Source organism: Delphinus delphis, chromosome 5 (assembly GCF_949987515.2).
Source record: "Delphinus delphis chromosome 5, mDelDel1.2, whole genome shotgun sequence".
NCBI classification, from domain to species: domain Eukaryota; kingdom Metazoa; phylum Chordata; class Mammalia; order Artiodactyla; family Delphinidae; genus Delphinus; species Delphinus delphis.
The window spans coordinates 107,754,115-107,781,117 of NC_082687.1; the positions used below are offsets into that span (position 1 = coordinate 107,754,115).

The 27,003-nt window shown below is 43.8% G+C and overlaps 1 protein-coding gene across 2 annotated transcripts in view; it reads left to right on the forward strand.

Annotated features, from left to right (window-relative positions):
* HADH (hydroxyacyl-CoA dehydrogenase) overlaps positions 1-27,003 on the forward strand; it is a 47,562-nt gene that overhangs the window by 14,464 nt on the left and 6,095 nt on the right. For both annotated transcript variants that reach the window (XM_060012860.2, XM_060012861.2), the window contains exons 2-6: positions 9,011-9,139; positions 10,241-10,398; positions 16,955-17,081; positions 20,920-21,009; positions 25,629-25,701. In XM_060012860.2, the coding sequence (XP_059868843.1) occupies positions 9,011-9,139; positions 10,241-10,398; positions 16,955-17,081; positions 20,920-21,009; positions 25,629-25,701 (577 nt within the window). The remainder of the gene's footprint in view (positions 1-9,010; positions 9,140-10,240; positions 10,399-16,954; positions 17,082-20,919; positions 21,010-25,628; positions 25,702-27,003) is intronic.

The following is a 27,003-nucleotide window of genomic DNA, read 5'->3' on the forward strand; positions in this document are numbered from 1 at the left end:
TCTATGATAGAGAAGAAACATACGTTGAAGAGAAACCTGAAGATGAACCTATGTCACATGTCTGTGGTCATCCTTGACCTGGCTCACGCACGTGTCCCTCACAGGATGGACGGACACATCCTGTCCGTCAAAGGGGCTGTGTGTGCCCACAGCCCCTTTGATAAATGGTACAGGACACATTGACATGCTGGAGGAAATTAAGCATAAATCCAGTTTTGAAATTACAGAGGTGGTCATATTACACGGCGGTTGCCCTCCAGTTCCCCTTTTGCCTGGCATCTCCACCAGTGCCAGAAAACGGTTGGACTGCTCACAAAATACCAGGCATTTTTGTGGCATTTTTTTCACTTGGTAATTGACTAAAGGCTCCAGTTATTAACTCTTTTTTTCTTCCTATCCTTTTCAAACTAAGAGTGTGATTTTTCATAATTCTAAAATAACTTGGTTTGTAAAATTTGTTATAAAGAGTTTCTAGTAGCAAAACCAGTCATGATTTCTTGAGAACTTATTCCTAAGATAATTTACAAATTGACGCTTTTAAAAAATACAGCTATTATTCATGCCTTCTTTTCATGAATATTGTGTCCCTTTGTGCCAGGCACTGGGGCAGTTGAAGGTAACATGTGGCTGCTGCTCTTGAATTGCTCACTGTCCAGAGGAAGGAGCACAAGTATGAACAGTTAATTGTCATAAAGGCACAGATCGCCTGCTTATCATATCTGGGATGTCACCTGATACAGATGAAAGTTTTAGTGGTTTAAATACCTTAAGATATGGCTTTTAGACACTTAAGATATAACATTACATATAAGATATATCTTCTTAGGGTGAGGGAAAAGGAACATTAAAAAAGTACATGTTATAAAAAGGCATATGTATACATTACACCACATATATGTATATGAAATTTATATTTACTGGAAATTTTGGTTGGATTGCAGTTAGGAGTGTGCCAGAACCACCCTATGTTGGGATTTGTGGTAACAGCTACTTCAGACTCTGAAGAAGTGGATGATACAGCAGCTCTTTTGAAAAGGTCTCTAGGTATTATTTTGAGTCATCATCAGGAGTTGGTGTTGGTCAGCTTTTTCATGTCTAATTTATCTTTCACATCTGGAATTTCTCCTACATACTCATTGGTTTATGACCTTCATTCTGAAATTTGTGAGATTTTTACAACATGAAATTGTTTATGACCATTTGTTTTATGACCATTTGTTTTTGATTCCTCTGTTGTATTCACATCCTGGGGTTCTGGCTACCGTTACATAACTGAGTGGCCATTGGTAGCTGGTGGCTCTCACCAGCTCCGCACTCTATTTTCTTTCTGTATTTGGAGTCCTGCAGGAAAGACCTGCTGTATCTGTAAATCAGTAGAGGCACAAAGGAGTGACCACCTCTGCTAGAGGTTGGGAGAGCTTTCATTAAAGGAGAGAGGGCCTCTCTTGGATCATGAAGGACGAGTTGGAGTCCCCCAGGCAACAGTGAGGCAGAGGTGCTTTCTGGTGGAGGGAACCTAAGGGCAGGGTCGTGGAGCCATGAAGCAGCGTAAGGGAGAAGTGTGTGGCCGGAGGAGAGCACGGGCTCAGGTCACTGTGCTCTAGGCACCTGGTATTGAGCAGTTATTTATCGGACAACCACCGTGTGCAAGTGATGAGTGCTAGGGGACACAGGGACCAGATCAGTGTTTGCTATCAAGGGATTCAGATCCAAGAGCAGAGATCATTAGACAAAGATCCACGTGACACAGCTGACTTTGGTGTGAAGCAGCATAATAACAGCAGTAAAAGTCTAGGTCTAAGGTTTCAAAACAGAGGAAAGAAGACATTCATTTGGAAAAAGGCTTCATGGAGAGGGTAGCTTTTGAAATGGGCCTTGAATAGTGGATATAATTTCTTTGGACGTAATTAAGGGTTGAGGTTAAGAAAAAAGTGTTGTCCAGCAAATTGTGACCCTCAGGATAGTGGTAGTATTAATGAAGGTCAAGGAGAATTGGTTTTTAGGGTCAAGGTGTTGACTGTAGCTTAGGACAGAATATGCTGGTTTCATACATAGCTGGAATTACGCGAATGATTAAGATTCCAGAAAGAAAGGCTATAAAGACAGAGAAAAAGAATACTGACAGCAGAACCTTGAAGGATACCTTTGTTCAAAAGCTGAGAAGATGGAGAGAATTAATATGGCTAAAAGGAACAGATAAAAAATAGAGGTAAGAAATTGGAGAGTTTCAAAAAGGATGGTTTAGCTGGCAGTGTGTAGGGCTGTGGAAAAGTAGAATATGGAGCCAAAGAACAGGCATTGGCTTTAGCACTTAGAAGACCATTGATAAGTTATCTGTACATTCATACCACAGTACTGGTGGAGGAAGCCTCATCGCTAGGGTTTAGGAATTGCATGGCTCAGGGGGAAAGTGAGAGTGCAAAGTGTAGTGACGAGAGTGACATCTAACAAGCATTGTGCACCTTCTTTGTGCTTGGCATTGGTCTATACGCTTTAAACGCTTTAACTTCTTTAATTTTCACAACAATCTTATGAAATGGGCACTGTTGTTTTCCTTATCACAGATCAGGAAATCATAGATAAAGAGGCTGTATAACTTGTCCAAAGTTATGCAGTAAGTGGCTAAGCCAGGGTTTCAATCTAGGAAGTCCAGTTCTAGAACTCGCACTCCACATACCACTGTGCCCCCCCAGTAATTGAAAGACTTCTGTGGTGAAGCAAAGGCCAGCTTCAGGTGGCTAAGGAAGCTTGTGGGTGTCCCTCCTGCTTTTTAAACATTCTTACTTTTTTAATTAATTAATTTGGTTGTGTTGGGTCTTCATTGCTGCTCACGGGTTTTCTCTAGTTGCATTGAGCAGGGGCTGCTCTTTGTTGTGGTGCTCAGGTTTCTCATTGCAGTGGTTTCTCTTGTGGAGCTCGGGCTTTAGGCATGCGGGCTTCAGTAGTTGTGGCTCGCGGGCTCTAGAGCGCAGGCTCAGTAGTTGTGGTACATGGGCTTAGTTGCTCCGCGGCATGTGGGATCTTCACGGACCAGGGATCGAACCCGTGTCCCCTGCATTGGGCAGGCGGATTCCTAACCACTGTGCCACCAGGGAAGTCCCTAAACATTCTTTTTAAATGAAGAGAGATCCTAGCCTGTTTGTAAAAATGGAAGGACGCAGAAGAGGAAACCTGAAAATGAAAACCAAAAAGGGAACAAGTCGTGAGATCAGAAGATGTAATTTTAAAAGCAAAATAAAGTAATTTACCTTTGGAGTCTGTACCTGGATCCAGCATTAGGCCTTGGACCCTTGCAGAAGGAGGAAGGGGCCTGCCTAGAGTAAAATCGTTAAGCTGTTGTGATATGCTAGGCACAGTCCCTAGTGTATATTAACTCTTAATCCTCTCAACAGCTCTGCTGCCCATTTTTATGGGTGAGGAGACAGCCTCTGGGAGTTAAGGAATTTTTCTGTCTCACAGTTGGCAGACGGGCTCCAGAGTCTGGCCCTTGCCCAGCTCAGAGCTGTCTCAGACTGTTCCCCTCAGACCCAGCCATGCCTTTCGGGGTCAGGAACAGCCAGCACGTGAGCTTGGATACAGGCGGCCCTAGCGTCAAAGCCCCATCACATCCAGACTTTGCTTACTGTTACAGTGCCTCCCCCAAAGGCTGTTGTGCAGACCAAACGGGGTAATTTATGAGCAGTGAAAGCTCTCTGAGAGGAGGGGATTTGTTTTGTTCCTCACCTTGTCCCAGGGCCTGGAGCAGCCGCGACACGGGGTTGAGCCACGAGGAGGCAGTAGTAGTAAAGGGAACGCACGTAGAGCCGTGCTCAGCACGGGACTCTAAATGGTGCTTGCCCTCCACCCCAGGGGAGTGCGGGTGTTGGCGCGGGGGAGCAAAAGTGCTCACCTCTGAGAGGCCAAAGTTCTCGTCTGTGACCCCTGGTCATTTGGTGGAAAGCGTTTCCTAATAATCTGCATTTTTTTCATCCAAACTATTTGACAGCTTCCCCACTGTCCAGATTGTTTGTATACCCCAGTGCAGTTACTTGGCTTCCAAGAAAAACACAGCACTTCCTGTTCTGTTTTTTCTGGTTTTTGCCTTCAAACCCGCGTGTAGCTGAAGCCATGAATGAAGATCTGACTGCTGGCCATGCCTAAGGTTGCATCAGCTTACTGAGCCAGCCTGGGATGAGAGTCATGCAGCTTTCAGGTTGGACATGGATTGCAGGGGGGCAAGGGACAGGCTGCCTGCATCCTGACTCTATCCCAGTGGTAGCCCGTTTAGACACACAGAGTAGGAGAGGAATATCAGCCCCACTTGGAGTAGATGAATAGAATCAAAGAACATTAGACTCATCCTGTGGAAATGTTATCAGGCATGTAATACATACCAGGCAGTGGTCTAGATGTAGTTTGATCATTTACTTATTCAACAAATATACATTGAGTGCCCACCACAGACCAGGCACTGGGGTTTGCAAAGATGAATAGGACAGGAAGTTGCCCTCAAGATACTGCCAACGTTGTGTCTCTTGGGTATGTCTGCAAGAAATGATTGCAAGGAACTTTAGCATTAGGTTGGGTTACTCTCTACAAGTGGGTAGGATGAAAATAACTGCTTTCTTTGAAATCATTTGAAGCTGTGCTGTAACGGCAGTTTACTGCTATGCAACCAAGAGCTCCACCATGAGATGGAAAATATTTCAAGAATGTAAATTTCTCTTTTTTCACTCGTATTTTCTCTACTCAGTCCGAACCAAATCCACTTTGGGTTTTTTGTTTGTTTGTTTGTTTGGCTGTGCCGCACAGCTTGCGGGATCTTAGTTTCCTGACCAGGGATTGAACCCAGGCTACGGTAGTGAAAGTGTCAAGTCCTAACCACTGGACCACCAGGGAACTCCCCACTAACCATATCCACTTTGGGTTTAAACCAGAATGTCCTTCTCTAACTATATTTGTGGAATGACTCTACCATAAGATTTCCTTCGTATTTTCTTGAAGCTTTATGAGTTAGCCAAGGTAAGAAAAGCTGAAGTAGAAATTGTTAAAGGGATAACCATTTAGATTATACAATTGTTGCTTTCTTACTACACCAGAAATACCAGTTTAGGCATTTTGGAGAGCCCAAAATTGTAGAAAATTCTGCAGTCAGTTGAGGTAGAGAAAAAAATTGAACAAAGTTTCTACAAGAGCAGCCTCTTTCAGACCATTGAGGCACGGTGGGGCTGAGGGAAGTTTTGCAGAGGAGGATGTGATCAGTGACACTGGGAAGATCTGTCTGTCTTCTTTCTCTCTGAGGTTCGGCCCCTCCTTGCACATCCTGTATCTTCTGGTTGAGATGAGAAAGTAAACAAAAATTTTACACCCTCAGTAACTTTGACATGGGTCATTTGACACATGCACTTTGCTCTTCTGGAACATTGCCTAGAGAGCCTTGATTTAATAGCTGGTTTTGGCTGCTGTCTACATACTGTATCATCTCTAGTGTGCTCATTTAGACGCCAGGATGAGCAAGGTAGTGACTGAATTGCCCAGTGTCTCCTTATGGCCGGGGTGGGGGACTGGGGCGGGGGGGGGGGGGGAGTGTGGGTGGGCAGCTGGCGGTGTTTATCAGAGGACTTTGGATAGGAGTGGAAAGTCAGCATTTAGGCTGAAAATGCTTTTTGGCCAGGGTTTTTCCCAGTTGAATTTTAGTGTTTTTGTAAGTCTCTCTTGGTTCACTTGAATTTTTGAGGGTTGCTTCCTCTCTAGGTTTGGTTCTGCTTGCAACTTAAAAAAAGTAATCATAAGGATAACGTTATGGCTTATCTGCCACATAACCAAAAATGCCCTGTGACTGTCACAAACACGATTATAATAACTCTGAAGGAGGCCTTCTAGAGAGACGGCATGATACCACCTCCTTCACTTATTCTGCTCCACCTCTTTAAGGTTAATACCTTGTTCCTTGGGAAGATGGCGCATTCCAGGTGTACTCTTCTTACCCGGCTTTCTGAGATCTGTTGCCTGACAGAATTCTTCACCATGTGGTTTTTATTTTCTTTGACATCCCACATATGGAGCTTTGTATTGTTGAGTGTTTTTTTTTCCTTCATGTTTTCTCAGTGGGATTATAAAGTTTTAAAGCAGAAAGACACTGCCTTTGCTGTCTTTTTTTTTTTTTTTGGTCGCCAGTTGCAGCTTCCGGGATGTTAGTTCCCCGACCAGGGATCAAACCAGTGTCCCCTGCAGTGGAAGCACGGAGTCCTAACCACTGAACCACTAGCGAAGTCCCTTGCTGTCTTTCTTTGTCTCTATTCCCTTCAGCTTTGGCACTGTCTTGTTCCAAATGTACTTGAAGTTTCCTCCCCAACCCCTTGAGGAGCAAAAAAGCCCGAGTGATGCTGGAGGTGAAGTGCGGAAGAGTGGATTGGGACCTGGGCAAAAGGCGGAACCTGAGGAATCCTGTCTGGCCTATTGAAAGGATGACCTAGGTCAGAGGTTAAGAGGAGCAAGGTGAAAACCACTTGTGTTATTCCAGACGGACTGTCAGACAGAGGAACCAAGACAAAAAGGGAAGGTCCCCAAGCCAGCACCTCTGCTTGCCCCACCTTGCAGACGAGGTGCCCGACCAGTGGTCATCACACCTCCCTTCAGCTGTTGCCCCCCAGTGCTGCCTGCCTCAAAGCAGTTCAGTTTCATCACCAGCTGCATCTGGAATTTGAGATTTATTTTCTTAGTTTTCTGTGTCAGGGTTCCTCACCAAATTCCCCCCGCTTCTCCAGGTTTGGTGATTTACTTACAGGACCAGCATAGAGTCATCACCATGGTGGCTATAACTTATTACAGGAAAAGGATATAGAACAGAACCAGCAAAGGGAAAAGGCGTGTGGGACAAAGTCTAGAGGAAATCAGGTGCCAGCTTCTCAAGTCGTCTCCCAGTGAACTCAAACAGGACACACTTAGTTCCTCTAGCAGCACGTTGTGACAGCACATGTGAAATGTTGTCTACTAGGGATGCTCACTAGAGACCCAGAGCCCAGGATTTTTATTGGGGCTGGTCACATAGGCACCCTCCTCCTGGCAAGCACCAGAATTTCAGACTCTCAGAAGGAAAGCAGTTGTGAGTGTAAACCATATTGCACAGTTTACATACCGCGAGCAGGAACCCTCTCCAAATGTATGTTTCCAGACACCAGCCAAGAGCCTTTCTAAAGAAAACAGTCTCACAGTGTGGTCTTTCCTGCACAGTTTCTAAACTTGCTCTTGCTTTTTTAGTTTGAATTTACTGAATTGGAGGTTCAGATTTGTGTCCAGTGATTTGAGGTGTTGGCAAGATGGGCCTTGGTCTGTTGTTACTTAGGGAGAAACCTGGTCTGGACTGATGTGTGTTTAGCTTTCGGGGTGTTATTTTACTTTGACCTGCTGCTGCCTGCAGCCTGTGTTTGTGCCGACAGGGCAAGTTTGCTTCTTTCCTCTGTTTTTTTATCAAGATAACTCATTCCGTTACCCCCATTGCCCTGCTGTGGTTGTCAGGCCTTCCGATCCTGGCAGTGTTTCCTTTTCTCGGTTCCAGTCTCTGGGGCGCTGGCGGTGCTTATGCGGCCTACAGGCCCCGCAGGCTCAGACTCGCAGTCCTAAGTGCAGCGTTCTCAGGGAGACGCTGTTGTTAATTAACTTCCATCTAAAACCTGTCTTATCGTTTTTAGAAGTGTTCCTTGGAAATCTTTCTTTGGGATATGAACCTTTTTTCCTTTGCATTTTTCTCTTCTGTTTCTTTCTTTTCCTCTTTGGTTTTCAACTTTGAGTTTTTAGTTGCCTGGTTTCCAGAATCACATCATGATGGTGGTTTAGAATTACTCTTTACTGTCATCTCTGGGCAGGTTTGTTTCTGCTAACCTGCCCCTCTTTTACGTACCACTGGTCCACAGACGTTCCAAAGCCAGTGGTTCTGTGGGGTCTCTCCAGACCCTGAGAGGCATCTCAGTTGTGCTGTTATCTTGCATCATTGATGTTTGTTTTAGGCTATATGTGTCCTATTACTTATGGCTTGAACTGAGTATAACACCTACCTGTAATATGAAATAAAAAATGTATCTACCTTTTCCACAGTTTTTGCCAAAGCTGTTGGCAAACTGTGATGAAGTAGGTAGGGCTTGACTTGTCATTGATTGTGGCTAAACTAGGCTGGCTCCATGTGAACTTGGGGCAGCTTCACTAAACGTATCCTCAGGATTTAACCAAGATGGGCAAGGGGACGGGAGGGGAATTTTCCTTTTAAATTGGTTGATGACAAGACCTAGTTTCCTGGGAGTCTTATCACTAATTAGCCCTTGGGGACATGAGTCTTTTTGCCACCATTGTTAAAGTCTTACCCATTGCTGACTTAAGGACTACAGCGGAGATGAGCCACGGGTCAATCTGCACAAGCTGGGCCAGCTCTAAGGAAGCAAGGTGGTTGGGGAGGGAGTAGGTGCTCTGTGAATGGGCTGTTGAACACTTGGGATAGGACTGGTGCAACTGAGGAGCTGAGTTTTTAATTTTACTTAATTTCAGTTAATTTAACTAGTCCTGTGTGGCTAGTGGCTTCTGTGTTGGACAGCGCAGCCCGGGGTAGTGGTTACAGTGTGGCCTTCGGAACCTTGATTCAGATCCCAGCTCTGCGGCCTACCTATTGTGTGACCATGGGCACATTTCTTAACCTTGTAAGGTTGTTTGGAGAATTGTCATCGTGTTAAGGGTTTAGGGCAGTGCCTGGGAAGAAGTAAGAAGTGTGTATTTAATTACTGTTGGCTTATTATGTTTATTCGGTATTTTGAGTAGAATGGTGTTAGAGTTCATGTAGAATATGAAACTTTACTGTTTCTTTGTTTTTGTTTTGAGCCACGCCACACGGCTTGCAGGATCTTAGTTCCCCAACCAGGGATTGAACCCCAGTGGTGAAAGCGCTGAGTCCTAACCACTGGACCACCAGGGAATTCCCATCTACTGTTTTTTTTTTTTTTTTAACTTTTATGTTTTCTTGCTTTTTTTTTTTTTTTTGCTCCAGGTTGCTGCAGCAACTGGCCACACAGTAGTGTTGGTGGACCAAACGGAGGACATCCTGGCAAAATCTAGAAAGGGAATTGAGGAAAGCCTTTGGAAAGTGGCCAAGAAGAAGTTTGCAGAAAACCCCAAGGTAATTTCTTGTCGTCCATGTCCTCAAGACCAGTCCTCTGACCACTTCACATTTGTGAGGGTGCTCTCGCCTTTGCTTGCTTTTTCAATTTGTTTGAATTGAAACCTTAGGCCAGTATAATAGGCCTAACTTTAGGCCAGTATAATAACGTAATCACTAAATAGTCCATGAGAAATATTGGGGTTAAATAAAATTAATTTTACCTGTTTCTTTTCGCTTGTTAAAATGCAACCAGTAGACATTTTAAATCACCTGTCGTCTTGCGTTATATTTCTGTTGAACGGCTCTGAGAGTTGTTTATTTCCTGATGACTTTGGATGCCTTTAGCTGATTGTGACCATTTTGAATCCTCACGGGCAAATGACATTTTGAAGTAAAATGGCAGCTGATAGGGGCACTGTCTGCTTCTGCCCTGACTGAGATCTCTTCGTGGAAACCTGGAGGCACAAATGAGGAAAAGACAGGACTGTGAGCTCTTTTAGAGCAGAGACTGTGTCTGGTGTGCTTCTGAACCACCCATTGCCGGCACGTGATGGGCGATCATTATTTGACGAGCGACTGCTGAGTTCAGCTTTCTTATTCCTCGCTCCTGCCCTTACTGGGCTCTTCCCTGCCTCCTACTAGAGGGATATAGTCAGCACCACCCCTCAGACTCATGGATGGGGCTGAGCTCAGCCTTTACCCTTTTCCGGAAGACAAATTACAGGCTTCCAAGAAGCCCGTCATGGAACAGTACATGGCTGGCTGGCTGTTCACTCGGAACAGATAGAACAGGCCAACACAGGTGCTGTGAACAAACAGTTTAGTGACTGGAGCAGAGCTGACTAAGAGCTTCAAAGATTATGACTGACACACGACAGTGTGCTGACCAGCAGTTGGGATTGTGCACAGGCTGATTCTTGCCCTGGTGTCCAGAAGTATATTGAGATGCTGTCTGCCCTAAGAAGAAACGTAGGGAGTTTTATTTCTCAGAATTTCAGGACACATTCAGGTTGTGTCTGGGGTATCCTCGCCCTCCTCTCTCCTCTCGCCTTAGCAGCAAGTCACACACCGTTTTCTAGTGAGCCCAGTGACTGTTCTCTTCTTACTCCACTGCATTAGGCTGGCGATGAGTTCATGGAGAAGACCCTGAGCAGCATATTGACCAGCGTGGACGCAGCATCCGTGGTCCACAGCACAGACCTGGTGGTGGAGGCCATTGTAGAGAATCTGAGCGTGAAGAGCGAGCTCTTCAAGAGGCTGGACAAGTTTGCTTCCGAGTACGTGATCTCTGGGAGATCTTGTAGGGTCTGGGGGCTTCCTCCTGGGCGCTTGGGCTTTTCTCCTGGGAAAGAGTCTTCTGACACTAAGACTTTTTATTACCCTACAGCTGTTTCCAGAAGAGCTGACACTGTTTCCTTTGTTCTCCATCCTCCACCCCCAGTTTGCTTCCCGAGGCTTGGGCTGCCCTCATCTGATCCTTGTCCCCAAATTAGGGTGGAATTTCCCATGTGAAATGGAGGGCCCTTCCAGGGACAGGCCTTCATCTCTTGCAGCGTCTTTGTCTTGGGCCCTCCCAGGCCAGAGGATGGAGGCACTCGGACATGTCCTTAAATGTCTGCTGAACAACCTCAGAGCAGTTTGGTGTGTCCCCTCTTTTGGGTAGAACCAACAGAATGATGTAATTGAAGGGACTGCTTCTCTGTCTACACAGTTTTCGAGGACCCTCCTGCTTTGAGCTTTCTGTGGGTTAAATCACAACACTCTTGGGAGCCTTTAAGGAGCACTGAGTTCTTACCCAGCTTCCTGGCAAAGGGTGGGAGAAGAGAGCCAGCCTCATGCAGGTCAGGCGCAGGGCCGCCGGGCTCAGGACTATCTGCAGTGTCAGCAAGCTGTGCACATGTGCAGCTCTAGTTCTGCGTGTGGCTCTTGGTGATACTGACACCTGATGTATTCATTCATGCTCTTCTTGTGGTTTGCCTGGCCACGCTTCACCCTTCTTGGTTGGGACTCAAAGTCAAATAAGATTATATGACAACAGTAATTCTTAGGCAGCCACCAGTGAGCACCGGCTAAAGAGAAACACTTGCATACCAGGCTGCTGGGTTGTCAGCCCTTAGAGCTCTATGGTCTGGTGGCTGGAGAGGCCCTGTCCTGACAAAGAGAAGAGGCCTGTCTTTCTGTCACCTGTGTGTCACTCTGCTGACGAGCATGCTTATGTGCTTTACACGGGCATTTAGGGGCTGCAGCACCATCTACAGAAACAGAAGGCTGTCTTGGTAGGGGCGTTGACTCCCAAGTCAGCGGGGAGCCCTCTGAGTCAGTGAAACACCCACCCCCAGAAAAGGGAGTATTGTCAAGCAGTTTGGTCTTTATTGGAATGTTGGTCATTCCCTCGTGACAGTGACGGGTCTGACTGCCCTCTTTTGTCAGCGTCGAGTAAGGGAAGGACTGTTAGGGGAAAGTCAGGTGGCCTGGGGCCTGGTGCCAGGCCCCCCCCCCCACTTCCCTCTCTGACCTTGGAGAGTCATGAACCCCTTCTGGCTCTCAGTTTTATCATCTGTAATTTGAGTTCAGGAGTTAGGGGTAAATAATTTCCAAGACCTTCCCAGTCCTAACTCTAAGACTAGTTGCCCTGTCCGTGAAATAGGGGTAGTGGTACCTATTGCACAGGGTTGTTTGGGAAACTCGTGTAACTCAGCTCACATTTCCGGAGAGCTTCTGTATGTCAGGCACTATACTAGCCTCTTTCACCTAAGTTTACGTAATAAAACAGATGTGACACGTGACAGGACCAGTAGTAGGCACGCCGTAGATGTGACTTTGCTTCTGGCCCCAGCCATCCTTCTCCACACTCTTGTCTTCATTTTAGATCACCGCCTTTATTGAATGTTTGCTGAATTGTTGTTGTTGTGTTTTTTTTTATTGATAAAACAGCTTGATTGAGATACTTTACTGCTTAATTTTGCAGTTAGATCCTTATAATGGGAGACGAAAATATATTCTAGTGATAAAGATCCACTTGGAAGCCCTGATAAAACAGTTGCATCCTGGAAGAGAGCACAAATTCCCTAGCTGCAGTATAAGACATGCAGATGAAAAGCTTCCTTAGGGCCCATGGCCCACCCCAGCTGAGTCCTGGCTCCCCGCTTTCAACAAAGCATGGGCTCTCCTCCACCACAGTCCACCACCTCCTCTAGTCTTCTTCACACCTGGGGGTGTTGCCAGTGACCATCATGCTTGTGCTGTTGATTTTCTGTTAGTGCATTTCAGAGGAAAGTTTTTTGGTACGTGACTATCAGAAAGGGAAAAACAAAAGATGGTCCTAGAGAGTCAAGTGTTTCAAGGAAAATGTGAGAGTGTGCTTTTTTATGGAAGATAATGTGTACATATATTGTGTTTGTGTTGAAGGAAGGCAGTGTGAGACACTGTTAGTAGCAGAGCCAGCCTGGCCGATTGGGAGAGGTGGCGGTGGAGGTCTGTCGGCAGGAGACATCTTTCTCCTTCTGGTAATATGTGTGCTGGGAATGTCCTGGGTTGGAGACACTCGGCACTGGGCACTGATGTACAGTCTTCCTTCTGTATCTGTCGGGGTTGGTTCCAGGACCCCCTGGGAATACGAAAATCTGAGGATGCTCGAGTCCCTTACATAAAGTGTTGTAGTATTTGCATGTAATCTACGCAATCCCCCATATACTTTAAATCATCTCTAGATTACTTATAATATCTGATACAATGTAAATGCTATGTAGACTTCCCTGGCAGTCCAGTGGTTAAGACTTTGCCTTCCAGTGCAGGGGGTGCAGGTTCGATCCCTGGTCGGGGAGCTAAGATCCCACATGCCTCGCGGACCAAAAAAAACCAAAACACATGAACAGCAGAAGCAGTATTGTAATAAATTCAGTAAAGACTTTTTAAAAAATGGTCCACATCAATGTAAATGCTATGTAAATCACAAGCAAGTCCAAGTTTCGCTTTTTGGAATTTTTTGGGGGGAATATTTTTGATCCGGGTTGGCGGAACCTGTGGATCCTGAGGGCCGACTGTAACTTCATTGTTTGACGAAACGTGCTCTCCAGTCAGTGTGCCTTTGTTTCCCCTTTTTGCAGATGAGTTGCCCTTCAAATGTCCTATAAAAAGGTGCCACACTCATCAAAGATGAGTGTGTAACCCTCACCTTTGAGATAGCCCTTTCTTTTCTTAAGGGTGGTGTGGAACCCCTGCTAGCACAGCCTTGGGTTGTGGAGACCCTGCTGCTGTGCTTCAGGGCATGTCAGCCACTCCTTGTTACTGCAGAGGGTCTCCTTGCCTTCTGTGATGGGGGATGGTTTATATTATGTGACAGGATAATTTATATTATTTTCCCCAGACCAAAAAGCAAGAAACTTTGAAAACTAGAATTTTAAACCTTAAAAAAAGTCTTTTTATTTTTTTAAACGACAGGCCCCTCCAGCTGGCCTTTAAGTTGGCCAACTTAGAAGTTGTTTGAGAAAGGTCAGTGTTCTTGTGCTGTAAAGGTGAAATGCTGTTTATGTCAGAGAGTGTTCTGCCTGTGCTTTCCTCTAAGAGTTTTATAGTGTCCAGTCTTACATTTAGGTCTTTAATCCATTTTGAGTTTATTTTTGTGTATGGTGTTAGGGTGTATTCTAATTTCATTGTTTTGGGGTTTTTTTTGCAGTCATTTTTGTGTGCTTTTATTTATTTTTTTAATGGACTAGATTGAGAATCTGCTGTATTTTTTTTGTGGTTTTTTTTATACAGCAGCTTATCTATTTTTTTAATAGCATCTTGCTTTATATTGATTTCTTTATAATTTTCTTTTTTTTAATTTTATTTATTTTTATACAGCAGGTTCTTATTAGTCATCCATTTTATACACATCAGTGTATACATGTCAATCCCAATCTCCCAATTCATCACACCACCACCCCCACCCCACCACCCCCACCACTTTCCCCCTTTGGTGTCCATACATTTGTTCTGTACATCTGTGTCTCTATTTCTGCCTTGCAAACCGGTTCATCTGTACCATTTTTCTAGATTCCACATATATGTGTTAATACACGATATTTGTTTTTCTCTTTCTGACTTACTTCACTCTGTGTGACACACTCTAGGTCCATCCGCATCTCTACAGATGACCCAGTTTCATTCCTTTTTACAGCTGAGTAATATTCCATTGTATGTACCACATCTTCTTTATCCATTTGTCTGTCGATGGGCATTTAGGTTGCTTCCATGACTTGGCTGTTGTAGATAGTGCTGCAGTGAACATTGGAGTGCATGTGTCTTTTTGAATTATGGTTTTCTCTGGGTATATATATGCCCAGTAGTGGAATTGCTGGGATGTGGTCTAATTTCATTCTTTTACATGTAGCTGTCCAGTTTTCCCAGCACCACTTATTAAAGAGACTGTCTTTTCTCCGTTGTATATTCTTGCATCCTTTGTCATAGATTACGTGACCACAGATACATGAGTTTATCTCTGGACTTTCTATCCTGTTCCATTGATCTGTAAATCACAGCAAGATCTTTTTCAGTCCACCTACTAGAGTAATGAAAATTAAAACGAAAATAAACAAATGGGACCTGATGAAACTTAAAAGCTTTTACACAGCAAAGGAAACTGTAAACAAAATGAAAAGACAACCCTCAGAATGGGAAAAAATATTTGCAAATGAAGCAACCGACAAGGGATTAATCTCCAAAATATACAAACAGCTCATTCAGCTCAGTATCAAAAAAATACCAACCCAGTCAAAAAATGGGTGGAAGATCTAAGTAGACATTTCTCCAGAGAAGACATACAGATGGTTAAAAAGTGCATGAAAAGATGCTCAACATCACTAATTATTAGAGAATTGCACATCAAAACTACAATGAGGTATCACCGCATACGGGTCAGAATGACCATCGTCAAAAAAATCCACAAACAATAAATGCTCAAGAGGGTGTGGGGAAAAGGGAACCCTCCTACACTGTTGGTGGGAATGTACACTGGTACAGCCACTATGGAGAACAGTATGGAGGTTCCTTAAAAAACTAAAAATAGAGCTACCATATGATCCAGCAATCCCACTCCTGGCCATATATCCAGAGAAAACCTTAATTCAAAAAGATACATGCACCCCAATGTTCATTGCAGCACTATTCACAATAGCCAACACATGGAAGCAACCTGAATGCCCATCAACAGAGGAATGGATAAAGAAGATGTGGTTCATATATACAATGGAATATTAGTCAGCCATAAAAAAGGATGAAATAATGCCATTTGCAGCAACATGGATGGACCTAGAGATTGTCATACTGAGTGAAGTCAGAGAAAGACAAATATGATATCACTTATATGTAGAATCTAAAAAAAGGCTACAAATGAACTTATCTACAAAACAGAAATAGAGTTACAGATGTCGAAAATACACTTATGGTTATGGGGTGGGGGAGTAAGGGGCAAGGAGGGATAAATTGGAAGATTGGGACTGACACATACACACTGCTATATATAAAATAGAAAACTAATAAGGACCTACTGTGTAGCACTGGGAACTCTACTCAATACTCTGTAATGGCCTATATGGGAAAAGAATCTAAAAAAGAGTGGGTATACATATATGTATGACTGATTTACTTTGCTGTGCACCTGAAACTAACACAATATTGTAAATCAACTATACCCCAACAAAAATTTTTAAAAAAAAGTGAAGTGCTTTCCTGGGCTGAGCACACGAAGGGTCCTCCTTCAGCCTCTGGTAGCCACCACCTAGCACACCAGCTGCTTTCACCTCACTCTTCTCTCCTCTTCCCAAATTACTAGTTTCTTCTCCCTTCCCTTCTCCTTCCCACTTGCCCCTGATTTCAGGCAGATTGTAGTATTGCCTTTTGAGCAAGCAGGAACCCCCCAATCTGGTCGTAAGGAACCACTCCCCTTCCTGCGCTGTGACCAGGCTCTTGTGGTTGTACTTAGCATTAGGCCATTTTGTGTACATTTATCCACGAGGTGGTGCTGTAGGAAAGCTCGTAAGTCTTGCCTGTCTCTTTAAATATTTGCCTGTCCTGCCTTTGGCACCCACTTTACTGAGGTCTTAAAAAATTAAATTGGGTTTAAGTCAGTATGGATTTTTTAAATTAATAATTTAATATTTTATATACTCAAAAGAAGATGGTACTGCTTTTTTAAGGAGATTTTATGATAATAAGAATGCCTTGAACTACATTTATCATGTGTATACGTGTATCCTTCCTTCCCCAAGTCTACTAGTATAACCTTAAAACTTCTTTTGGACCATGTTGGTTTTTTTCTGTTTTCATTTGAATTCCCAGTCAATGGAAAAGTAAAACTTTTCACTTGAGGGGAAGATTGTAGTTCATGTTTATGTCAGATGTTTCTTGTTAAGGATTCAGGTGTTTCTTCACAGTTTTTTGCTTATTTTGAGTGTCTGTGATGCATCCTGTTTTTCCTTAGTCTTTGTTCACTTGGAGTTTCATCTTGTGACTGACGTTGTTGCCTCCTTTTGTTTCTCACATACTGTGTGAATTAAATAATGCAAGTAGCCAGGAGAAATTTTGCTCCTTAAAATTAAGGAAGGTTTGGTAAAGACTACGTAGGCTTTTGGAACAGGTAACTTCTGAATTTAAAATTTCAAAATTTAAATGAAACAGGTCACTGATTCCAGCCTCTTGTGTGAAGCTGTGTCTTTTCCCTGATTTCCTCTAGGGTCAGGAAAGGACAGGACCTGGACAGTAAGCAGTCACCTTGTGTGTTGCACCTGAGAGGAGTCCTGACTTTCCAAAGATGGGACTCATTTCAATACTCTACTGTCTTTCTCTCCACAGACACACAATCTTTGCCAGCAACACTTCCTCTTTGCAGATCACAAGCATAGCCAATGCCACCACCAGACAGGACCGATTTGCCGGGCTCCATTTCTTCAACCCAGTGCCCCTGATGAAACTTGTGGAGGTCAGTGGGTGTCTGCTTGTGCGTACGTGCTTTTGCCCTGCCAGCCCTCAGCCCTGCTTCTGTGAGTCACATCCTCCCTGCCACTGGGGATTGCACTGGATAGATTTTAGTGGCAGGGTGGAGGGTTGTCCTTGTGCTTGGGTTTCTCTGGCCAGACTCTCCTTTCAGAGCCAAAGGAAGAAACAGCACCTAATATCTAGGAAGGCCCCTGTGCTTTGTTCTTTGCAGCCCTGCGTTCTGACCAGTGATGTCCAGGAGGGCTGTTAACTTTGTGGAATGTCACTTACTTGTTTGTGCCATAGCTGATAGGTAGTGTAGAGAGAGGCATCAGACTGGGAAGGCAGCACTAAAGACCACTAGCTTGATGAGACCACGGAGGGGAGAGCCACCCATGTTCATATTGTCTTGTCCAGGTCAGTTTGTCTAGGCTGGATGTGGAATTCTATTAGAAGCTTGGTTTCCCACAGGAGCCGCTGTAATATGCCCTGACCACTGTTCCCAGGGTGAATTCAGCCCCAGGTAACAGGGCCTTGATATTGTCACCAGGGGAGGCACAGCTCCCGTGTGTTATAATCAGACCTATTAAAGCAGCTAGTGGGAAGCAGCCGCATAGCACAGGGAGATCAGCTCGGTGCTTTGTGACCACCTAGAGGCGTGGGATAGGGAGGGTGGGGGGGAGGGAGACGCAAGAGGGAGGGGATACGGGGATATATGTATATGTAAAGCTGATTCACTTTGTTACACAGCAGAAACTAGCACACCATTGTAAAGCAATTATACTCCAATAAAGGTGTTGAAAAAAAAATTAAAAAGCAGCTTCCAGTAGCCTTGAACCTCCCGACCTCAAACCTGGGAGGTGGAGGAAAGTGGCCAGGGAGGGCTGCCAGCGTACCTGTTTGGGCTGCTTCTGCTTGCTTGCTTGGAGTCTTAGATACCAGGGAGGTGGAGTCACTGTAGATAATTTGCACCTGAAATGTGGCAACTTGCCATTAATAGGGGGGCTCATTACAGGATCTGAGGAGCAGCTGCTATTAAAGTAGCATTTGTGCGGAGGCTGCGGAGTTACTGCCATGCGCGAAGCGTGGGGCTGTGGATCCAGGCAGGCCTCCGGAGACTGGCCCGGGCTCCCTGGGCACGCGGTGGGGTCTTTTTCTCCACTGCTGCCTTCTCCTCCAGGCCCCTTCCCCTCCCGTGTCCCCTCCCCCTACAACATAAGCATTAGCATCTAGTTTAAGGGTGACTACGTTTTCTTACAGTTCTCTTTCAAGGACGACTCTGACCCATCTTGCAATAGGAATTATCTGTTCCACTAACATTGCTTCTTAGTTTCTTCCAATTTACTGCCAACCCCTAAGGCTGTTTTTGAAGAAGTTAAGGAATGAAAGGGAGGGGCACAGGGAATTAGAAGAAACAGCATTTCTCCTTATACAAAAAAGAGCAAGGAAGTGGAATGGAATTTTCAGCATTTCAGTACTTAGGGACTAATTACTTTTTTGGTTACCATATCATGCACATAATGTGTTTCGAAGATACAGACAAATTTTGTAGATTTACTTCAAACTCTAATACTGTTTTCAACTGCATTCATCTGATAATGTCCATCTGTGTCTTTGGAAATAATGGCACCTTGATTGTTAACAGTTAATGCTTGGCAAGTGTTAACATTTTCTAGAAAGTGTTTTCCAAAAGTGCTCTTCTTTATGCAACTTTTACTCTTTAACTTGAGCATTCATGTATGTGTTGCTGGTGGTAAGCACCACAATGAACCATAAGTTGAGTGGCTCTTCTTTCCTTGGGGCTGGGCTCAATTGATGTGTGTATATGTATATTTTTTCAGACCCTGTGTTGGAACAGAATATATGTAGCACATTGCTATTTGTTGAATGAATGAGTAAATATGCATCCCTCCTGTTAAAAAAAAACAAAAACTATAGTATTGACTCCTTTAAGCCAAGAGATTATTTTTTTAAACTCCATAATTAGCAGCCCTTGTCCTAGGTCAATCTGTACGGTTCTGATGGAGGTGGTTTTATACCTCCTCTTGAATAATTCTCCTATTGCTGTTTGATTTGTGATGCCTGCAGAGCAGTTTCTGGCCCATCTCATCCCATTCCTCAACCCCATCTTCATGGTGCTTTTTTCTGTTTCCACTCATTTACTTCCCTTAGTGCCATAACGTAGCCCCACACCCCAAGCTGTGATCACATTAAAACATGAATGATAATGATTCTCTTCATTTATATAGAGCTTTTCATCCTGCACGGACACTAGCTCGTTACACCATATAGCCCTCTTAAAAGAGGAAGGATGTGTCAAATGTCATCATCCCAATTTCATATAAGAAAGGTGAGGCACAGAGGGTTGATTTGACTTGCCTAGGCTCATATAAAGGGTCTGATGTAGAAGCCAAGCCTGTTTGCTTTGACTCTGGTTGAAGTCCTTTAACTGGCATTTAAATTGTATATTTAATTTATATATATTTTTAAGTTTAAATTCATCTGGGTCTCTCTCCATTTGCTGAAATCTAATTGCTGACAACGCCTGAGAGTTGACTGCCAGGTGCGGCCCTTGGTGCTGACTTCTGTAGAGCCCAGCAGCCACTGTGAGGAGGGTAGCAGTCATACTCTGGCAGTGCACCTCATAGAGAAGGTCAGGAGGACAGCCAGGGGCCTTCCTGAGGCGCCTGGCAGGTGGCAGGCCCCAGCCATTGGCTGGTGTTTGCTGGTTATGAAAGCCTTCCACTGGGATGAGCCTGTCGTGAGGCAAATGGAGCTGTTGGGCTTTGGGGCATCTGTGTGGGAGAGGGCGCAGTAATGGGGGGATTACTCATCTCAGAGTCCACAGGACCTGGGTGACCTGAGTGCACCTCTGTTTTCCTGAGGCTCCTTCTCATCTGTATGCTAAGAGAAGGTGTGACTTCATGCAGAGTACTTTAAGGGCAGTTGTTACACTCTAGTAGACTTCCAGTTACCTCCCTGAAATAATTAACAGTAGCAAGTAAAACCCTAATAAAAGCCAGCGTTTACTGAGCACTTCAGCCCTCGTAGGAGCTGCCCTTAATGCTTTACTTCCTAATCTAATTCCATCCTCACCTTAACTCCTTGAGGTAGGTAGAGTGGTTTAAATGTCATTTCAATTTCAAGAAACATTCCCAGGCTCACAGAGCCAGTAAGTGGTGTGATTGGTATTTGAACCCAGGTCTGTCTCAGTGACAAAACCTGTAGAACTCTCCTGCACACACACACACACACACACACACACACACGTATGGTTTTTTTAAAATATATTTATTTATTATTTTTGGCTGCGTTGGGTCTTCATTGCTGCGCGCGGACTTTCTCTAGCTGTGGTGAGCAGGGGCTACTCTTTGTTGCGGTGTGCGGGCTTCTCATTGCGGTGGTGTCTCTTGTTGCGGAGCACGGGCTCTAGGCCCGTGGGCTTCAGCAGTTGCAGCACACGGGCTCAGTCGTTGTGGCTCACGGGCTGTAGAGTGCAGGCTCAGTAGTTGTGGCGCATGGGCTTAACTGCTCTGTGGCATGTGGGATCTTCCCAGACCAGGGCTCGAACCCATGTCCCCTACATTGGCAGGCGATTCTTAACCACTGCACCACCAGGGAAGTCCCCACATTTATATTTTAAGCCTTGATTTTGTGTGTTCTGCCGTAGTCCACTATCTTAAAGTGGACGTTTTGTTTCTGGCTTGAAATCCTTCTAATCTGAAACTGAAATTATTTTTGTCACCTGTGTGGCAATATTTGATCAGTGTTTCCTTGAACTGTTCTGTTGAGATTGTTTGCTGACTTTCTGATTATAACTCTCCTCTGCTTTACGTTTCCAGGTCATTAAAACACCAATGACCAGCCAGAAGACCTTTGAATCTCTGGTAGACTTCAGCAAAACGCTGGGAAAGCATCCTGTTGCTTGCAAGGTAGAGTATGGATAGCTTGGTAAGGCCGGGGGGTGACTTTTCTCAGAACCTGACTTATTCCAGGTAGTACTCTTCCATAGTAGGATGATGTGGGACGTGGGCCACTTTTGCTGCAGGCCTGTCCGCAGGCTGTAAAGAGCAAGTTGCATCTAGCCGTGCTCAAGGCCATCAGGTGGATAGTCTGCGATCCAAATGGAGCCACGGCTTCAGCTAAATCAAAAACTCGGATTTCTCTCTGGGTCTTGACTTTTGTCTCTTGATGAGTGGTTGTGTTTCCATTAGTGGTTTTTGTTACCCCATCAGCTTCGGCTTCTTCTGGGCCCTGAGGAAACAGAACCCTGTGTGTCAGGCACAGCCTGGTGGCACATGAATCCTGAACAGAAAACTGGGCCTTCCCTTTTGGAAAGAACACTGCAGGTGATTAGGGAAATGGTGTGAGGGAGGTAGAGCCCACCTCAACCAAGGTAGCAGAAAATGAAGCTGTTTCTCAGTGGAATGTTGCTTATGATTTTGTTTGTGTTGTTTTGTTTTTCAGTAAGAAGTGTGGTGGGTGGAAAGCTTGACTCCGGCCTTTTTCCCCTTTCTTGAGATACCTGGTATTATATGTAAAATTATCCCCAGGTGCTGTCACCTACTTTGGTTTGATTACCCTCAGTCTCTCCATTTGCTGTAGTTCCTCTTTAGTTCCCCCCAGATTTAGGGACTGCACTTCTTCATGACTTGGCCGTTTTTCTGAAAGGACAATTGTGTCACAGAATTCCATTACAAATTTTTATAAATATGTTATCTACTTTTTTGACCATAATCATTTTATTTAAAAAAATTATTTTTAAACAATTTTAAAAGGTTACTTTCCATTTACAGTTACTACAAAATATTGGCTATATTCGCCGTATTGTACAATACATCCTTGAGCCTACCTGATACCCAGTAGTTTGTATCTCCCATTCTCCCACCCCTGTATTAACCTGTCCCCACCCCATGGTAACCACTAGTTTGTTCTCTGTTACTGTGAATCTGCTTCTTTTTTGTTCTATTTACTAGTTTGTTGTATTTTTTAGATTCCACATATAAGTGATATCATACAGTATTTGTCTTTCTCTGTCTGACTTCAAGTCCATCCATGTTGCTGCAAATGGCAAAATTTCATTGTTTTTTATGGCTGAGCAGTATTGCATTGTATATATATCATGTCTGCTTAAGCCAGTTGTATGTTGATGGGCACTTGGGTTGTTTCCATGTCATGGTTATTGTAAATAGTGCTGCTCTGAATATTGGGGTGCATGTATCTTTTCGAAGTAGTGTTTTTGTTTTTTCGGATATATATCCAGGAGTGGAATTGCTGGTTGACTGTAATCTTTTAAATACCATTGTGGTTCTTCTCATACCATAGTTTTGCTTTCTAAAATAGTCTCAAGTTTGAACTCAAACTTCAAATATTGTATTAACCCATGAAAACTCAAATTGTTCATGAATCATCTGAATCAGTCATCTGTCGATGTGGACCCCAATAGTCTTCCACATGCCAGTCCCCCCAGTGGAGGTCTGTAGTGTTATATTAGGGAATCTCATTTTTTAACACTCATTATTTTGGTTTAGTTTTATGGTTTTAAATATTTTGGATTAAAAAAAATCACATTAATAACCAGAGGGTATGGTTGCACTTTTTCTTACCAGTTGATGCTTTTTTGTGGCAGAAAGTAGTCATAATGTTAGAAAGGGCATCAGCCTGCAGCAGATCAAAAGCCAGGTATGAAAATGGAGGTGCGGGAACAAGCCAGGGATGGTCTTCAGCAGCACAGTCATTAATGCATGGAGAGTGATGATTCGTTCTTCCATCAGACTGGCCATGGCAGATGCAGGCCTGGCAACTCTGGTCTCATAAAATTGCCCTTGTTACATCTCTTTTTAGGTGATACCTTAGGGCTTCTGGGGAGTCTTTCGGGGTCAGTTATTCAAGCTCTTGCTGAGGCACCCAGACGACAGAAGGCAATCACATAGAACAAGGGTCAGCAAACTTTTCTGCCAAGGGCCAGATAGTAATATTTTAGAGCTTATGGTCTCTGTTGCAACTACTCGATTCTGCTGCATGGACCATGCCAGCAGAGAAGTGTGGCTGTGTTCCACTAAAACTTTATTTACAACTGGATTTGGCCTGCAGGATTGTAGCTTACCAACACCCGACACAGAAGAATGGCATGAATGTGCCTGAAATGTGTCTTTCGTCCTAGTAGGACTTCACAGGGAAAGTGTGGTGTGAAAAGGTTAAGGCCATGGACTCTGGAGCCAGCCTGCCTGGGTTCACATCCTGGCTTTGGCACTTATTAGATGTGTAACCTTGGGCAAGTCACTTAACCTCTCTGTGCCTCAGTATCCTCTACCTCACGTAGAGGTAATAATAGTACTTGTCTCACAGGGTTATCATGAGGAATAAATGAATTAATATTTGTAAAGTACTTAGAACAAACAATACCTGGTATGTAATAAATACAGTAAAGTATATTTAATAAATATATGTGTATGAAAAATGTAAGGTGTATGATTATATAAAATTAAATTGCTTAATTAAAGGACTGTGTCTCTTTACATTCTACTGAGAGTATCACTCTGCATCCTCAGCAGCATTGAATATTATAATGGGGAAAAAACCTCTTGCCAATAGTCTTACTGGCAACATGCTATTTTGTTCTAATGAATATTTCTTTAAATATTTTGTGAGTTTTAGCATGTTTTCCTTATTGAGTTCCATGAGCTCTTTATGTAAATGATTTTAAAACTCCATATATTATATATGGAGAAAATATTTTTCCCAGGCTGCTTTCTGATTTCTAACCTTGTATATGGTGTGCTTCATGTATTCAGGTACCCTACCCCATCCTGAATTTCTACAATAAACTTTTTGAAGTTGAAAAGCATTTTTGCCCTAGTTATTTAAAAAAGTTTTTTTATTAGAGTATAGTTGATTTACAACGTTTCATTAGTTTCCGCTGTACAGCAAAGTGTATCAGTTATACCTATATCCACTTTTTTAGATTCTTTTCCCATATAGGTCATTACAGAGTATTGAGAAGAGTTCCCTGTGCTATACAGTAGGTCCTTATTAATTACGTATTTTATATATGGCAGTGTGTATTTGTCAGTCCCAGTCTCCCAATTTATCACCCCCCCAACTTTCCCCCGGTAACCATAAGTTTGTTTTCTACACTTGTGACTCTTTCTGTTTTGTAAATAAGTTCATTTGTACCACTTTTTTAGATTTCACATATAAGCAATATCATGATATTTGTCTTTCTCTGTCTGACTTATTTCTCTCGGTATGAGATTCTCTAGGTCCATCCATGGTGCTGCAAATGGCATTATTCCTTTCTTTTTTTCTAGCTGAGTAATATCCCATTGTATATATGTACCACATCTTCTTTATCCATTCATCCGTCGATGGACATTTAAGTGCTTCCATGCCCTAGTTATTAAATCAACATGGTTATATTAATATAGTCTTGGTTAAAGTGATAAAGCTCTTTTGTGCATCTCTGTATTCCTGGGAGATGGGGTAGGCATGGTTTCAGCTTGTCCAGGGTGAAAGGAGCTACAAATCCTGTGGCTATGGTGTGCAGTCTGGTGAGTTGGAAGAGTAATGCAGGAGGCTGGGCGTCTTTAATTCAGATGTTTCTGGAGTGTCCAGTGTGTGCTTGAAACGGGACACAAGACCTGGGGCCAGGGTGCAGATTTCTTCCTGCAGGAGGATCACAGCCTTTTGTTAAAAGAGCGGGCTCCATTTACTTAGTGGAAATCAACTTCACATAAATACCACCAAAAAGTTAACCAACCCAGCCTGCCCCACAAGCTTCCAAAAGAGATCAGTAGGTAGAATCCAGACCCCATACTAGGCCTCCAGGAGAGATGGTTAAGCATTTTAATGAGGGGGGAAATGAAGAAAGGATGTGCAGTACAAGGAGTCATCAGGGTAGAGAGTCTTCCGTAGTGAGCTGTGAAAGGCCATCGATCTGTTAGCATCTGCTTGTTTGCCCCGGCACCTGTCCCCAGTTCCACCATCCTGTGCTGTGCGCTGGAGCCTGAGAAAATCCTGAGCAGCCGGGAGGTCGTGCTCCTACAAGGAGTGTTCAAGGTGGACTGTTACTTTTTCTAGACTCCTAGAAGGGATGTGGGAGAGAAGAGGAATAAAAGGACTACCATTTGAGGGGAGGGCTGTATGCACAGCATTTTATGTGTTCTGATTTATCTTCACAGCCTGTGAGGTGGAAGTTACTATTCCCATTTCACAGATGATGAAACTGAGATTCAGAATGATGCAAAGTCAGAGAATATTAGAATTCGAGCCCACATCTGCCTGCCCCCAAAGCCATGCTCTTTCTAGTGACCTTATCTGCCTTTATTTCAGGGTCCGTGCAGTAGGGGCTTCTGGAGTACTATAATTGTTGGATAAACTGTCATGTGAGATAGAAGTGAGACTGTCTTGGTACCTTAAGACATTTTGAAAATGTATAGCTTGATAAATGTGGGTAACAGTCCAGGGTGAGAAGGAGTGATCTGGTGACTTTACAAAAGATAAAGTTCACGGAAATTTCATTTGTCTACTGTTTTTCTCTCTCCTCTGACAGGATACTCCTGGGTTTATTGTGAACCGTCTCCTGGTGCCGTACCTCATGGAAGCAGTCAGGCTGTATGAACGAGGTAGCTGTCCTGACCCAGGCTGGGTGCAGCGAGTCTGGGAGTTCTCCCGCAGGGTCTGTGGGAAGGGATGGGCCATGAGGTGTAGGGGAGGAGCTTCTGTTTTCTGGCTCTGTGGATCAGCCTGACCCTGGGCCCCCGTGCCTCTGTCACTGTGCTCCCAGGCCACCCTGGATTCCCTCTGAGGTGGCTCTGGGACAGCCCCCCCACTACAGTCCCAGCCAGAGCAATCATAGGCCAACACGGATTTATATCCTGGATCTCTGGTTAAAGGGTTTATTGCTTAAAATAATAATCATGATGATGATGATGATGATGTAGATGTAAAAATCACAGGGCTAGGAAACCTTTAAAATTCCCTAAAGTTCTAAAATTGTGACAGGAGAAGGGAAACGAGTAACAAGGCTGTTGTGTGACAAGGAATGTTAACAGCCTTGTCCATCCTTACTGAGTGATGTTATGATGCCTTTTTTTTTTAACCTTAAGAATGGTCTGAAATGTTTTTTTCTCAATACTTTGTTGATTGACAAAGAATCATTTTCCCTGTTGCAGAAGTAGACTTGGGACATGGTCCAAGGTTATAAAATGTCATGTATCCTCCTGCCTACCTTACCTACCGCATTTCTGGAAAGGTAACTATCATGTCTGCTTCAAAGGCAAACAGGCCTTAATAGGACTGGATGAAAAGCAAGTGTAATTGTTTTCAATTACTTCATTTACAAATGCTTGCTCCTGAGAATGTCATTTTTGAAACAAAACATTTATACTAGCTCTTCCAGAGAGATGAAAGCATATTTTCTTCCTCAAAATCTGCTTTAAATATTAAAACTTTTCTCTGTGTTTTATGGAGGCATTTGCCTCACTTTTGCTCCAAGATCAAACCAACACTTCTGTGTTTATCTATCAACAAATATGCCTAATTACACCTCAAAGACAGCATGAAGCATTTTGCCCTACTTTGAAAGGCAGTTTTTTTTGTAATGTAATGTTTTAGAATATAACATGTGGGTGATCCACCTCGTAATGGTGTCTTTCTCACTGAAACATGCTGTCACTTTGATATATTTTCAACTGAACCATGTATCTGGTTGTAAGTTGAAAGTCATTTTCTTATCTTCTACTTTCCTCTTACCAGCAGTGGTCCTTTTCTAAACAGATGGAATCCCTTTAACCTTCACCATCACTAGCCACCTGGGAGGTAGAATTTGGAGGGGAGTCTGACCCCACAGGGGAAGTACTCTTACTTGGCCCTTGGCGGCGCCCTCAGGACCCTGGAGGTGCTGGGCGTCATGTCTGGCTGCTGTT